This window comes from Schistocerca serialis, chromosome 11 (assembly GCF_023864345.2).
Source record: "Schistocerca serialis cubense isolate TAMUIC-IGC-003099 chromosome 11, iqSchSeri2.2, whole genome shotgun sequence".
Classification (NCBI taxonomy): domain Eukaryota; kingdom Metazoa; phylum Arthropoda; class Insecta; order Orthoptera; family Acrididae; genus Schistocerca; species Schistocerca serialis.
In genome coordinates, this window is record NC_064648.1 from 104372167 (window position 1) to 104387788 (window position 15622).

Below are 15622 nucleotides of genomic sequence, written 5' to 3' on the forward strand. Positions count from 1 at the left end.
CGCCGATATGATCATGTTAGTGCTTCATACTCCGAGCTAGGGTGGCTGCGGCCGGACAAATTGCGTGACTGCCACACTCTATGTCTACTTCACCGACTCCTCGTCGCGCAAGCACCCCAGTACCTTGCTTCAGAGATTAAAAACCTGTCATGCCATCATAATCGAAACACGAGGTCACTCTTATTTGGTATCCAAACTGTGCCCACTCACAAAAGAAAAACTTTAGCAAACTCCTTCTCAGTTGCCGCTGTCCGCCTCTGGAACAAACTGCCCCTTACCTTGCGCAAAATTCAATCTCCTGCTGCTTTTAAGAAGAAGTTGAAGCATTTCCTGCTATCATCCTCATAACGTTCTCCACAAAATTAATGTACGAGGCCAATCCTCTCATCTGTCAAATAGCAAAGCTAGCGCATCCTATCTTGCTCCTGAGATGCCTTCCTCTTCATCTATCTCTATTAGCCACACAATCTTCTTTTCCTTTATATTTCCTTTATGTTTCACCATGTCTCTCTATTCTTCTCCTCCCTTCACCATGAGTCTCCCTCATACTCCCTGCTGCTAGCACTCCTATCTAAAATCTGTCTCTTCAATAATGTCTAATTATAACAGTACTTATGTTCTACGAATATAAACTCTATATGTATGTATTTTCCAGGTGTACCTTCCTAATTGTTTATTTCACTTTTTGTACTAGATGTAGTTTAACATGTCTACTAAAACATGTGAATGTAAAATAAGTAGAATGCTTGGTTAGATGTAAGAGAGGGCCTGATGGCCCTAATCTTGCCAGGTTAAATAAATCAATAAATAAATAAATATTCCATTGACACAATATTACTATTTAATTTTTGGCGGCCTGACTGCCGCGTCTTGTTAAGAATTTTAGCTCCAAACTCTCGTACAAAATTTTTCCGAGTACCCGTTAGCCTGTCGTAATTACACACTGTTAGATTTATATTCTGAGTATATTATTATTGAATTACATGTGAATGCATGGAGCACATGACCATGCAGCGCCCTGACACTTTCTGTGAGTTGTCAAGACTGTACGCCTGGTAGGGTAGGAAGAAGTTTAAGTTTGTGGTATGTAACTCATAAGACCAGATCTCATTTTCTGTAACGTTGAGACGTGTTGAGTGGGCTGTTCACTTATGTTTTGTACTTGCTTGTAACATATGTCTGAAGATGGGTGTAATCCCAAACGCATAACATGTTCTAATAAAAGATTCAATTGAACATCTCATGCGATTGAACAGCATCGGTGGCCAATTATTAACATAAAAATGATCGCAGGCCTCAGACGGGATTTTATGTTCCATATATCAAACAAAGGTAGATATAAGGAGCTAACGGAAAAGAAACCTTGGCAAACAAAAAACACTGCAACTGATCGGTAAATGTAGAAGGTGCAAAACCATTCAGAGGAACACAGGAATACAGCAGTATAAGTCACTTGGGAACGAAGTAACTGGGGGTAGATGTGAAACCAAAGCGAAATGGCTGTTGGAAAAATGTGAAGAGAAAGAATAACACATGGGCGTCTGAAAGATTTATTCATTGAACAGATTACTCAAAAGAACATTTGATGTAATCTTTAAGAGTGCATTGGGAATTCCACTGTCAAATGCAGAGGAGAGTGCAGGTAGGTGGAGAGAGTAAACTGAAGGCATCTACGAGGGGAAAGACCCGTCTGATGACTTGACAGAAGAAGAAATGAGAATCACAACGCAAGACACTGGAGATCCCACATAAGAGTTGAGTTGAGTTGTTTGGGGAAGGAGACCAGACAGCGAGGTCATCGGTCTCATCGGATTAGGGAAGGACGGGGAAGGAAGTCGGCCGTGCCCTTTGAAAGGAACCATCCCGGCGTTTGCCTGGAGTGATTTAGGGAAATCACGGTAAACCTAAATCAGGATGGCCGGACGCGGGATTGAACCGTCGTCCTCCCGAATTCGAGTCCAGTGTCTAACCACTGCGCCACCTCGCTCGGCGACCCCACATAAGAGTCAGAGCTTAACACAGCTTTGGAAGGCAGAAGCGATAGGTAACATACCTTCGGAGTTTCCGAAATCATTGGCGAAAGTGTCAACCAAGAACTACTGAAGTTGGCGTCTAGAATATACGAGAATGGCGCTATACCATTAGATACAACGCTGAAGATATATGCAGATACTTGCGAGGCCTATCGCACAATCAGCTTAACACCTCATGTATGGAATTTGTCGACAGGAATAATATATACAGAGGAATGGAAAAGATAATAGAGGATATGATAGATGACGATCATTTTGACTGTCAGAAGGCTATTAGCACGCGAGAGCGGCACGCCTGACATTGTAACTGATGAGGGAAGCAAAACTTGGGAAAAAAATGGACACATTCATAGGCCCTGTAAACCTAGAAAAACCATCTGGAAATGTAAAATTCTGCAAAATGTTCGAAATATTGAGAAAAATACGAGTAAGTTGCAAAGAAAGACGGGTAATACGTACAAGAACCAAGAGGGAACAATAAGGTTGCATGACCAAGAACAAAATGCTGTCCCATATTTGGTAAGTTCCATTCTTCACCGATTCTGCTGAGAACCTCATCGTTTCTTTTCTTATCAGTCAATCTAATTTTCGACATTCTTCTCTAGCACCACATATCAAACGCTTCAGTTCTCTTCTGTCCCGGTTTTCCCACTGTCCATGATTCACTTTCATAGAATACTGTGCTCCAAACTTACACTATGAGTTACTCGTCCTCCAACTAAAACCGACATTTAATTGGATAGATAAAAAAAAACTACTCACCAAGCGGCAGCAGAGCACACACATAAAAGACTGTTGTGATTGACAAGCTTTCTGGCCAGTGGCTCCTTCTTTAGGTAGGAGGGTTGAAAGGGAAGGACGAAGGGTGAAGGAAAAGGACTGGAGAGGTCTAGGAAAAGGGGTAGATTTTGGGAAAGTCACCCAGAACTGTGGGTCAGGGGAGACTTACTGTACGAATGAGAAAGGAAGACTAATTGTTGGGGACTGCATCGGACGAGATTTGAAAACCTAAGAGCTTAAAGGTAGAAGACGAGGTGATATGTACGACAGAGATTGCTGCTAAGACATTTATCACAAGTTATAAAGAGTGAGAAGCTAAGTGCATTGTACATAACAGAGGTGGGTTGGTTCAAATGGCTCTGAGCCTATGGGACTTAACATCTATGGTCATCAGTCCCCTAGAACTTAGAACTACTTAGACCTAACTAACCTAAGGACATCACACAACACCGAGTCATCACGAGGCAGAGAATAACAGAGGTGGGATGGCGCGGTGAAAAATAGATGGGAAATACAATGAAAGATGCAGGAAACTGAAACGGAGTGAAGCAAAGAGCAGTTACAGTGATAAAAAGCTGGGTGGTGAGAACCAAGGGCATGTTGTAGAGGTAGTTCCCACCTACGGAGTTCTGAGAAACTGGTGTCTGGGGGAAGATCCAGATGGTGAAACAGGCACCGACTTCACGAATGTCATGCTGTAGAGCACGCTCTGCCACAGGATATTGTGAGTTGGCAGTGTATACCCTCACCCTATACCCATTCATCCTAACTGATAATCTGATGGTAGTCATGCCTATTTAGAAGGCTGAACAGTGTTATAATAGCTGGGATATGACTTGTGTCGTTTCGCAGCTGGCTCTCCCTTTGATAGAATATGTTTTGCCAGTTACAGGGCTACTATAGGTGGTGATAGGAGGACACACTCTTATTAACTTGTGATCACTGTTTTAGCAGTAATCTCTATCTTGCGTGTTACCCTGTGTTCCACCTTTAAGCTCTCAGGTTTCTGAATCCTGTCCGATGCAGTCCCCAACAGTCAGTCTTTCCTTCTCATCTTGTACGGTAAGACTCCCTGACCCTCTGTTCTGGGTGACTTTCCCAAAATCTACCCCTTTTCCTAGACCTCTTCAGTCCATTTCCTTCACCCTTCTTCTTTCCCCTTCAACCCTTCTGCCTGAAGAAGGTGCCACTGGTTCCAAAAACTTACCAATCACAACAGTCTTTCATGTGTGTTCTGCCGCTGCTTCGTGAGTAGATTCTTTTATCTATCCTATTAAATAATTTTATCAATAATTGTTTGTTTTCGTTGTTACAAAACTGACATTTGATGTTAGTTGACTTCGTTTGGCCAGGATCATCCTCTCTGAATGTTCTTCTCTACTTTCTATGTTCTCTTTAACTTGTCCATTATGAGTTACTTTATTCTCAAGGCAGCAGAATTTAGTTGGTCTAGATCCTCGCCTATAGTTCTGACCTTAACTTGAACACTGATCCCATTTCTGCTAGACTTCATTAATTTAGTCTTTCTTCAGTTTATTCATAGAGTGTACACATTAGATTGTTCATTCTGTTCAACACCTCCTACAATTACCTCTCCCTTCCACTGAGAACAGCAATGATATCAGCTATTCCTGTCATTGATATCCTTCCAGCACGAATTTTAATTCCATTTCTGAACCCCTCGTTTATGTCTGTCATTGCTTCTTCGATGTACAGATTGAATGGTAGGGGCGATTACATGTATGTCTTTCACCTTTCCTAATCTGAGCTGTTATTGGTCTTCCTATTTTTTCCCCTTGTTTGATGTACATATTGCACGTAACCCTTCTTTTGCTAGGGGTTACACCCATTTTTATGAGAGTTTCGGAAATCCTGCATCATTTTAAATTATCGTACGATTTTTATCTAACTACAAATCCTACGAACGTTTCTAGATTTTCCTTAAGTCTCGCTTTAATCATCAATCGCCAACCCAAAAGTCCTTCTCTGATGCCTTTACCTTTCCTAAAACCAAATTGATCGTAATCTAGCACTTCCTCAATCTTCTTTTTCCTCTTATACAAATATTCTTGTCAGCAACTTGAGTGTGAGAGCTCTTTAGGTAATTGTGCGGATGTCTTCGCACTTATGTGCCCTTGCAACATACAGAACTATGTGAATGATATTTTCCAGAGATACTGATTGTTTATCTCGAGAACCAATTTGAATAATAATTTGGCTTCCAAATTTCCGAACAATTTTCGAAATTCCTAAGAACTCTTCCACATGCCTTCGACATGGTTTGATCGCGAGTCTTCCTGACCCCTGTTTGTTTCTGTGGGCTGGGGAGGTAGGCATCTCGACGACCGCTGCTTCCCGTGAAGTCTCACGAGGCCACCTGAGGACAGAGCAGCGTCGACCTGACCGCCACAGGCAAAAGCGACTCCCGCCGCTGAACACCACAGAACGTCCTACACTATGCTGCTTGTGGTGTGGTGTCAGTGGTAGCCACAGATCTCAACCCAGGTTACATCGGTCTGTCTGTGATGGCTGGTGAACTTCTCAGCACTCTGTTGTCTCCACCCCAAGCCGTGGCTATACATTCTGCAGTCGTTGCCCTACAGCCAGATGCCAGTGTAATGTGTCGGTACGATGCTCTCAAGTCCCTCATGCCGAAGATTCGTTTTTTTACAGAGACATAAAGATGCACGTTCCTTGGACTTTCTCTTTTGCGATTTGCCGCTGAGTAATTCCAATAGCATTAGGAACACAATAAACATCGTGTACACACATCATTCTCCATCTGTAGCAATGTCTTTTCTGTACTGAAAATAAGCTCGCATAAGGACGAAATGCGAAAAATCCTGCACAGACATTTAAAAAAAATGCTGTATTTTTCTCAATGACGACGTATCTGCCATTAACTGTAAAATTATTTGTTTTCACGACTACAGTTTCGATCCTATGCCCTTTATACAGGTATACAGCAATAACCGAAATGTGAAGGGCAGATGGCATGTATAGAACGCCACTATCATCCCATACATGAGGGAGTTATATTACAACATATGCTAAAAACTGTACATAACTTGCATTGGGCCACTGGAGGTGTCAAAATTTACGAATCTTCTGACGTGTGTATATCTCACTGTTGTCTCTGTATGTTGAGCCTCCTATCTCCGAGTGTACATCAACTTTAGATGAGCGTAAGGATCATAGTTATGGCATAAGGTAAATTTATTGTTACTGATGTTAACCTCACTAACATGAATCCCCTCAAATCACTGTTCATGTTGTTCATATGACAACTGAGGCGGTTGGTGGGTAACATATTCACAAGTCGTTTCTTCTTTGTTCTTAGCAGTGATTATACATCCCACAGTAAACGTTTTATATCAGAGTATCTTAACATTGCGTTTACATTCGTTAACAGAATTTGCCATTTTGTTTACGATACAATCATTTGACGTAAAGAAATAAGATAAGACACTTCTTTATTGTGATAGTGCGTAATAGTACATATGGTATCCATCGTCAAAGGCTTACAGTAGCTTGGCTGCTCATGAAACCATGGCAGTAATAATCATATATATATATATATATATATATATATATATATATATATATATAATTTTACATATGTATTCTTTGTACCATATTAACATAACAAAGGTATAAATCGCCTTCACAACAACTTTCGTACATGAATTGATCCACTGGACAAATAAAAAGAGAAAGAAGTACAAGAATGAGATAAAAACATGTGATGGGATACTTGTCACCAATTACAGAACATTCTGTGTATCACCATGTAATTGCAAAATGTACTGTTAATATGTAAGGTACTCTACCATTACAAACGTAGTCATACATTTCCATGGTCCTTAGAACGTTTAGGCCGAGAATGGCTTTTTATAGCTACACTTGCAAAACACCTTATTCAATTTTTTACTGAATTATTAAAATATATTACTTACGTTAAATTAATACACCCTAAATATAAAAACGCGTATGAGTGGGCATAATTCTTCCTGATTTCCATACAAAAGATACAACTCATGGGAAACATCATAAAGACTACTCATATTATAAAACCAGCATAGACACGATCCTGTGCAAATCGTTACGTCCTATGCTTGTCAGTATGTCAAAGTGAAATAGCCAAACAATACATCCTCATTAATGTTACTTTCTATTATTAACACATAAAACTGACTGGAATTTATCTCAAGATCTCTTATTTCTTAAAACTGTCTTATTGTTGGGCAAGCTGCGTGGGTGTTTTTTGAAATAGTTGTATATTTCCACTTCTTCAGATATTTTGATACTTCTACCCTTAGGTTAATTTTTATTACTGGATCTACGTTAGGTGGCGATACTCCTCTCTCTTTGCTTGATGTGCTCTTTAAATTTGTCGCTGGAATATGAGCTTTGTAACGTCCGGTCAAGATGTCCGTGCTGTAGCTCATACGATTACTGACATTGTATATTGATCTAGTTTCAAATGGTAAATGCTACCTGCATACACTTTGTGGGGGCAGAAAGTGAAAGCTGTGCTTCTACAGAAGTCTGATCCACTGGCTTGTTCACCAGTCCGTCGTCTCCCGTCTTGTGCAGAACTGCAGGCCCAGGCGGCTGTTTTCCGGGAACGACTCTCCAGCTACTGGCGGGACTTGGCGCAGCTGCTCTCACTCGGTGCGACGCACTTCTCACAACTGTTGGTTCCCCTGGCATTCGAACGTATGGTAAGTGGAGTTTTTTCCTCCTCTTATAATCTGTATTATACGTACAGGGGGTGAGAAAATGACACACACCACCTGGCCAGTTCTTGGAGAGTGTTTCCCAGTTTACCTGCTTCATACTGTAGCTATCTTTGGCTCTCCAGTTCTAATACTAACCATCTGGAAGAATTCTGAATCAACCTCTACTTCTGTGACCCTTTTGGGGCTATGACACAGGGAGGCTAAGCTCGGAATGGTTAGAGATCGAAGAAAATCGTCTGTATCTTTCTTTTCTCGTATTTGCTAGCTACTTCTTTAACAGATTCAGATAACTTTGCATCCAATCCTGCTTTAGAAGCTGAAGCATGTTAGCTTCATATTTAGTGGAGAGTGGTCTAGAGTCTTAGTGTGGCATTTAAAGTCTCCATCAGCATTTTCGCTTCCTAAGAATCTCTAATCCATATGGGAGGCCTATAAAATTACTTCTCTCAACATGGAGGTTCGTCAACTTCAAGTCTCGTAATGAACCTGTATACATACCACATAATTTATACAGTTCGTTACAACTGTTCAACGTCTTCCCACCTTAACATTCACGTGACCATTTCTCAGGACTCCATGACCAGACGATAGCGCAGCTGACACTTGTGGCTCGACGCCATTGGCGGCCCCCTGTGCTCACCACTGCCAGCCAGCACTGTCCGTGTGACACGGCAATGCCCCAGCCGCCGCAGCCACAGAGGACGCGCGTCAATAACGAAAACCTGCAGTTGAGGTGCACCAGTTAGCGCGTGTTGCGTCTGCGAGTGGCTTTGTTAAAGGCACTGTGCTACTACAGTCACAACCAGAACATTTTATGAATATGTCAAGGCCAATGAAAATCTCAGACTAACGTGAAACCGGATGCTGCTTTCTGAGAGCATTCATCTTAGTCGTTAGCCTTTCTGCACGTGTCTCGTGGCCTAACTCGAACCATTATCGAGTCTGAATTCTCTGTCTATGATTTATGAACACTACCACCAGTGATTTTCACACTACCGGGAATAAAAGCTATGTGGTCTTAACACATACACTGGACTCGCATTCGGGAGGACGACGGTTCAATCCCGTGTCCGGCCATTCTGATTTACGGCATAGCCGACTTCCTTCCCCATCCTTCCCTAATCCGATGAGACCGATGACCTCGCTGTCTGGTCTCCTTCCCCAAACAACCCAACCTTAACACATAGAATGGCCACTGTGCATTATGGCTGTTTGGATTCTGACAGTAGTATACATGGAAAGTAAAAGGACGCAGTATGATCTGTGTCTTTGTGTAACTTTTTGTGGCGTATGTAGCAACGTGCCAGTCCCTAAAGTATCGTGTGAGCCTCATTTTGGATCCTTTGAGAAGAGAATTAGGCGATATCTGTTTTAGTGAACTGAAAAGGTTCTGGGTAGATTAAATCTTTTTCCTATAACTATTACGGATGTTTGCGGGATGGTAATTTCAACGATTGATAGTAGCGGGTTCCGTATTTAAGAATGGTTTCTGCCGACATCGTATCATGTCCTGTCATTACATCTTGTTTTCGTTACCATCATCCAAGCATTTCACTGCAGCAAAGTCAATTTACCTGATACGTATCCAATATTTTGTAGAGTTAGTACCTCACAGCTTGCGAGAATGTTTAAAGGACGACTTCTTTATTACATTTGCGGTGCAGATACGCTTCGTTGATTATACACTGCACCTGCTTAGGAAAAGTGTAATTGCGAAAAGTTATTCCGTGAAACCAATGTTGTACAGATAGTTTCGATTTAAAGACACACTTTGCTTTCTGAATGAAACTTAAGTCTTCAGACAGCTGCAGCAGTCTTGAGGTATTCGTATTCGAGATAATTCCTCTCGTGGTTCTTCACTACAGCCCTGCAGAGTAGTACGGCAAAGCGTGCTGTGGCCCAGGTAACGACGCAGCTTACGATTTTGACCCTGTGCCCCTGGTAACTGGGCTCTCACATCATACTGTGTATGTATGTATGGTCAGAATAGTTCAAATGTCTCTGAGCACTATGGGACTCAGGTCATCAGTCCCCTAGAACTTAGAATTACTTAAACCTAACTAACCTAAGGACATCACACACATCCATGCCAGAGGCAGGATTCGAACCTGCGACCGTAGCAGTCGTGCGGTTCCAGACTAAAGCGCTTAGAACCGCTCGGCCACAGCGGCCGGCATAGATTAGGTCTAGATGGCAGAAAGCGCAATGCCGCCATGGCAAGGACGACGGATTCAACGTATTGGAAGGTGCCGATTCAAAAGTGTGCACCACCTTCCAATTCACTGCTCCTGCACAACGAGGGAAATTCTGAATTTTATTTTTCATTTTCTATACTGCTTATCGACGTACGGGTAAGAGTCGACTGCAGCCACGTGTCACCACTACAGTGATTTTGGGTTTGACCGTGCGCCGGGCCCCCTACTGTGTGGACTCGGCCCGTGTCTCTCGCTGGCCTCCCTCGCCCTGTGTTGCTGTGACGCCCACAGCCGGGCTGTCGGAAGCGCGAAGCGGCTCAGACCGCAAACGGGATGTTAGCTGCCCGCTGACCGCGAACCGCACGCTGTCACAGCGAGGACGTGACGCACGTCCCACACACACACACATGTAAACGCGTGCAGTATTCCTGGCGCACATCCGCAAAGCTCTACTTACGCAAATACGAATTGGAGGCGATAAATCGCGATCCCGTCTAGAACCGGTCGGCCATGTATGTATGTATGTAAATTTAAAAAATATTGTATTCGAAAAGGATTTCTTTATTCTCTGGCTCCTGCCATCAATATAAAACTGATAAAGGAGGTATTTCATTTAAAAAATATGAAAAAGAAGAACAACTGTATTGTGAAAACAACTGAAAGCTTTTTAATTTCCATTTTTTCTCGTATTTGTTATATACATAACAGTTTTGTTATTTCGTAATTGATTCATTACAGTATACACATTCTTTTGTGAATAAGGTAATTTTTTAATTTCCAATGTCTATTAAACACTTATTAGTAACTCAGAGAGAGAGAGAGAGAGAAGTTTTCAGTGTGTACATACTTAGAACAGCAAAAGCAATGGCAGCTCAAAAACAATACACACACACACACACACACGCACACACCACACACACACACACACTCACACACACACGCACCATAAACATATAAAATACTTTCTTTACACGGATGCATATTGTACATGTTCCACACGAAATATATACTCTGTGTCTCTCTCTCTCTCTCTCTCTCTCTCTCTCTCTCTCTCACACACACACACATACAATCACGCACACACACATGGACGCACGCAGTGTGCAATGAAACATTCATAATCTCAAACATGCAGTCAGAACTGTGACAAACAGCTCATCAAACTATTCCACACACACCCAGTCAAGTGGAACACCTTTTTACCTTTTTACTAACAAATAAACCCACCCAGACACATCAGTAAATAGTCTGGGTGCAGCAGATTTCCACACCTATGCCCCCCGATGAACCACTTGTGATCGTGATCGGACACCCCTGCTTCCAGCTGGAATTGCAGTATATACCTCAGTATATAACCTCGGTCGAAAGGTCTCCTGATAAGCATTTGTGGTGCAGCGCCAATGTCCTAGAGGAGGCACCTGTTGAAGTCCCTGAACGTGAAAGTCTTTCAGGCTGTGCAAATCACCGTGTTTGTCATGCAGACTTGTGGGATAGTCCAGCTCTACCTCTAGGACATATCCCTCAACAGCATCAGCAGCCACATATTTGATCTCCTTCCTCAGTCTGGTGATTTCACCTTTGGACATCCATCAGAACCCTCCAAATGGTAGACGTTGTTGCATGGTTTGCCTGTAGAGACAGTTTCCAACCAGGTAAAGGATGATACTGAAATCGTCAGACAACCTGTACTCCCCCCCAATCATTTGCAGGTTATTTGCCTTGGCATACCTGCGCACACGTTGGCAAAGTAACTCGTGAATCGCATGTTCCAGGAAGACAAGCATGTCAACGTTGGTCAAGAATGGCTTGTGTCTTTCTTAACATGGCATCCCACGAAATCTCAGCCATAGGCTACAGAACTTCTCGAAGATGTTGTCGGTCAGATGTACATTGGTGTTCATCATTTTACATGTTCTGATAAATCAGAGATGCTGTCCTGCCATTCATTCACCAAGTGGCTGTTTTTGCATTCATTATGGAAATGCCTCTTAGTTTACTAGACAGTCCAGATATTCGTATGGAAAGACCTCTTCTCCATCACAAGCTGAAACTCTACACCATCGAGATAAGTGGCTCCCTTTGCTACGAATATCTTCAGGACGCATTGGTTCAGCAAATTTCTAAAAAGACGTGAGCATGAAGCGTTGTGAATCCAGGAAGCAGTGTGATCCCCTGTGAAGCGGCATGTATTTGTCAACGGTGTCAGCAATGACACTGATCTTTTCATCCTACTACCCAGACTCGTCAAAGTGATGAACTAGAAAGTCGGCATCATGCTCACTGAAATTGTGGAAAAGATGGCTGTGTGCTGTGGCAGTTAGTACTTAAAGTTACATGGGTTGTCAGCTGCACTCTGGGACTTCCCCGTTACATGGCAACAGACTCTACAGGGAGCTTCCTCACCTCTGTCCAGTCACAGTCCCCAGATATAACGATCAGCTGCCTGCTTGTACAGTGCATCATTCTCCTTCACATTGGTCATGAGGACGTTTTCACTATAAATGTTATAAACATCCCATACAAGACTTTCAAGCTCAGTGAGCAACCATCTCGCACGATTCCCTTGACATAAGATTTTAATTTTAGAGTTATACGTGCACAGAACTTGATGGGTAGCCACATGTCACAATCATCATTTTGTGGCAGTGATACGGGAGGCAGAGGTACCACGTTCACACTGTACCACAGGAGCTAGGAGGCGCTCTAAATCGACGTAAACGACGAAGGGACAGAAGTGTTGGGGAGAGGCATTCTTCAACTTCTAGAACCGTTTTTCCTTGATAAGCATTTCCACACATATTGTTTCCTGGCTCTAGCATTCAATCAGGTCTTTCAAGATACATGCTCTTGGTAAACGAGACATCCACAGCAAAAATGTCTTGCACCTTTTCTGTTTTCATTTCAGAGGAACGTAGGTGGGACATGCATTTGATCCAAACGCTGTGTTGCTTATCGCCTTCAGAGATTAGCAGCAGGTCTACACTTTTTGGATGTTTCTCAGCTAATATGGACAAGAAGAAGGGACCACCTAATTTACGCTTGACTTCTTTGTCGATGTGCCACACAGTGTGTTAATGTTTGTCTTCTCCTTATGGCTTTCCAACATCCGGCCATATACGAGAAATTAGATCGTCAGTGGATATCTGGTGTTTGTTGTGTATCTGTATGCCCTGTATTTTTAAGGTAATTTCTATCGCTAGCGAGAAGCAACCATGGAAAACAATTTAAATTCCTCTCATCATGATTCTGGGCATTAGGACATGCTTTTTTGCAATGTTTACTTTTGAAGATAGATGTAACTGGACCCCACAATAAGTTGATCAAAATCTTATGAATATAAATCAAGGTATGGTATACAGCTGAGTGTCTTACAGGACCCCCTTTCCTGCACCTCAGAAAAGTGACTCAGTATGACCGCTCTGGTATCGACTCACCCCATGATGTCACGACAGCTCTCCCCCTAACTTGGACAATGCTCTTCCCCTCAACAACGTCGAACTCCTAATAACTCTGCACACAAGAAGGAGAAAGAGACGCAGTTGATAAGTATCTAAGGAAGGAGAAACAAAAATCCGTATTCGTATAATAATAATAATAAATTCTGAGTACTTACAAGTAAAACTGTTGTTGTGTTCATTACTGGAATACACTTCCAGCAACTCATCATTAGTGGGCATGTTTGTCATTAAGTGCATATCCCACATGGGTACTAGAGGAGGTGTATGACGTCGGTAGGTGAATGTGTCTAAGAGAATATGAACAAACCCAAACGAAAACACAGGTGCTAAAGAACTAGTAGCTGGTAGTTGTGTCAGAACACCGATATTCGCATTGAGCACATCTACAGACAAGAGCATCTCAAAAATAACAACAAAAAATTTAATACTGTAGAACAAGCGATATCTACCTCTGAGCAATCGAAGTCGTTCCCCAGAGATCATCATCATCGTCATCATCATTATCAGCTGCTGGGTTCAGATCCCACACCGAGTAACGCCAGCTCGTACCTAGAAAAGAAGAAGTAGAACCAATAAGAATCATTTACACTACTGGCCATTAAAATTGCTACACCAAGAAGAAATGCAGATGATAAACGGGTATTCATTGGACAAATATATTATTCTAGAACTGACATGTGATTACATTTTCATGCAATTTGGGTGCATAGGTCCTGAGAAATGAGTACCCAGAACAACCACCTCTGGCCGTAATAACGGCCTTGATACGTCTTCGCATTGAGTCAAACCTAGCTTAGATGGCGTGTGCAGGTACAGCTGGCCATGCAGCCTCAACACGATACCACAGTTCATCAAGAGTAGTGACTGGCGTATTGTGACGAGCCACTTGCTCGGCCACCATTGACCAGACGTTTTCAATTGGTGAGAGATCTGGAGAATGTGCTGGCCAGGCCAGCAGTCGAACATTTCTGTATCCAGAAAGGCCCGTACAGGACCTGCAACATGCGGTCGTGCATTATCCTGCTGAAATGTAGGATTTCGCAGGGACCGAAAGAAGGGTAGAGCCACGGGTCGTAAGACATCTGAAATGTAACGTCCAATGTTCAAAGTGCCGTCAATGCGAACAAGAGGTGACCGAGACGTGTAACCAATGGCACCCAATATCATCACGCTGGGTGATACGCCCGTGTGGCGATGACGAATACAGGCTTCGAATGTGCGTTCACCGTGATGTCGCCAAACACGGATGCGACCATCATGATGCTGTAAACAGAACCTGGATTCTTCCGAAAAAATTAAGTTTTGCCATTCGTGCACCCAGGTTCGTCACTGAGTACACCATCGCAGGCGCTCCTGTCTGTGATGCAACGTTAAGGGTAACCGCAGCCATGGTCTCCGAGCTGATAGGCCATGCTGCTGCAAACGTCGTCGAACTGTTCGTGCAGATGATTGTTCTCTTGAAAATGTCCCCATCTGTTGACTCAGGGATCGAGACGTGGCTGCACGATCCGTTAGAGCCATGCGGATAAGATTCTTGTCATCTCGACTGCTAGTCATATTAGACCGTTGGGATCCATCACGGCGTTCCGTATTACCCTCCAAAAACCACAGATTCCATATTCTGCTAACAGTCCTTGGATCTCGACCTATGCGAGCAGCGATGTCGTGATACGATAGAGCACAATCGCGATAGGCAACAATTCGACCTTTATCGAAGTCGGAAACGTGATGGTACGCATTTCTCCTCCTTACACCAGGCATCACAACAACGTTTCACCAGGCAACGCCGGTCAACTGCTGTTTGTGTATGAGAATCGGTTGGAATCTTTCCTCATGTCAGCACATGGTAGGTGTCGCCACCGGCGCCAACATTGTGTGAATGCTCTGAAAAGCTAATCATTTGCATATCACAGCGTCTTCTTCCTGTCGCTTAAATTTCGCGTCTGTAGCACATCATCTTCCTGGTGTAGCAATTTTAATGGCCAGTAGTGTATAAACAAAAACACTATAGAAAATATGTATACTTGCTTTCATCCTCAGCCAAGGTGACCATGATGAATGACATCACACCGTCGTCGGTAAACAGCGACAACAGTGCGGCGTCATCATTGTTATCCAACGTGCGTGGCCATGACTGCAGTCACCATCGTCGTCACGGATACCGCACGAGTGCTTGACTCCGATATCAGGGCTGGCTGGCGGTCGGAGAGAGAGAAAGACTCGGGTCGCCCCCCGCAGGGCTGTTTACAAAACCCTTCAGCCGCGCAGCGTGCGCTGATCAGCAATTCAAGTCGCAGTTCATCACACTTCTGCTCTCCCCACTAACATTACTTACACATAGCGCATTGTGACAGTGCCCAGCGTGTTGGTACACATTTGAACATGCCTCTCTCAACTTTCAACTGCTCTCATTA

At 43.1% G+C, this 15622-nt stretch overlaps 1 protein-coding gene across 1 annotated transcript in view; it reads left to right on the top strand.

Moving 5' to 3' along the window:
• Positions 1-15622, top strand: part of LOC126426878 (uncharacterized) — an 88974-nt gene that overhangs the window by 45309 nt on the left and 28043 nt on the right. Inside the window, exon 4 of the mRNA XM_050088921.1 lies at positions 7410-7537. Coding sequence (XP_049944878.1) covers positions 7410-7537 — 128 coding nt within the window. The remainder of the gene's footprint in view (positions 1-7409; positions 7538-15622) is intronic.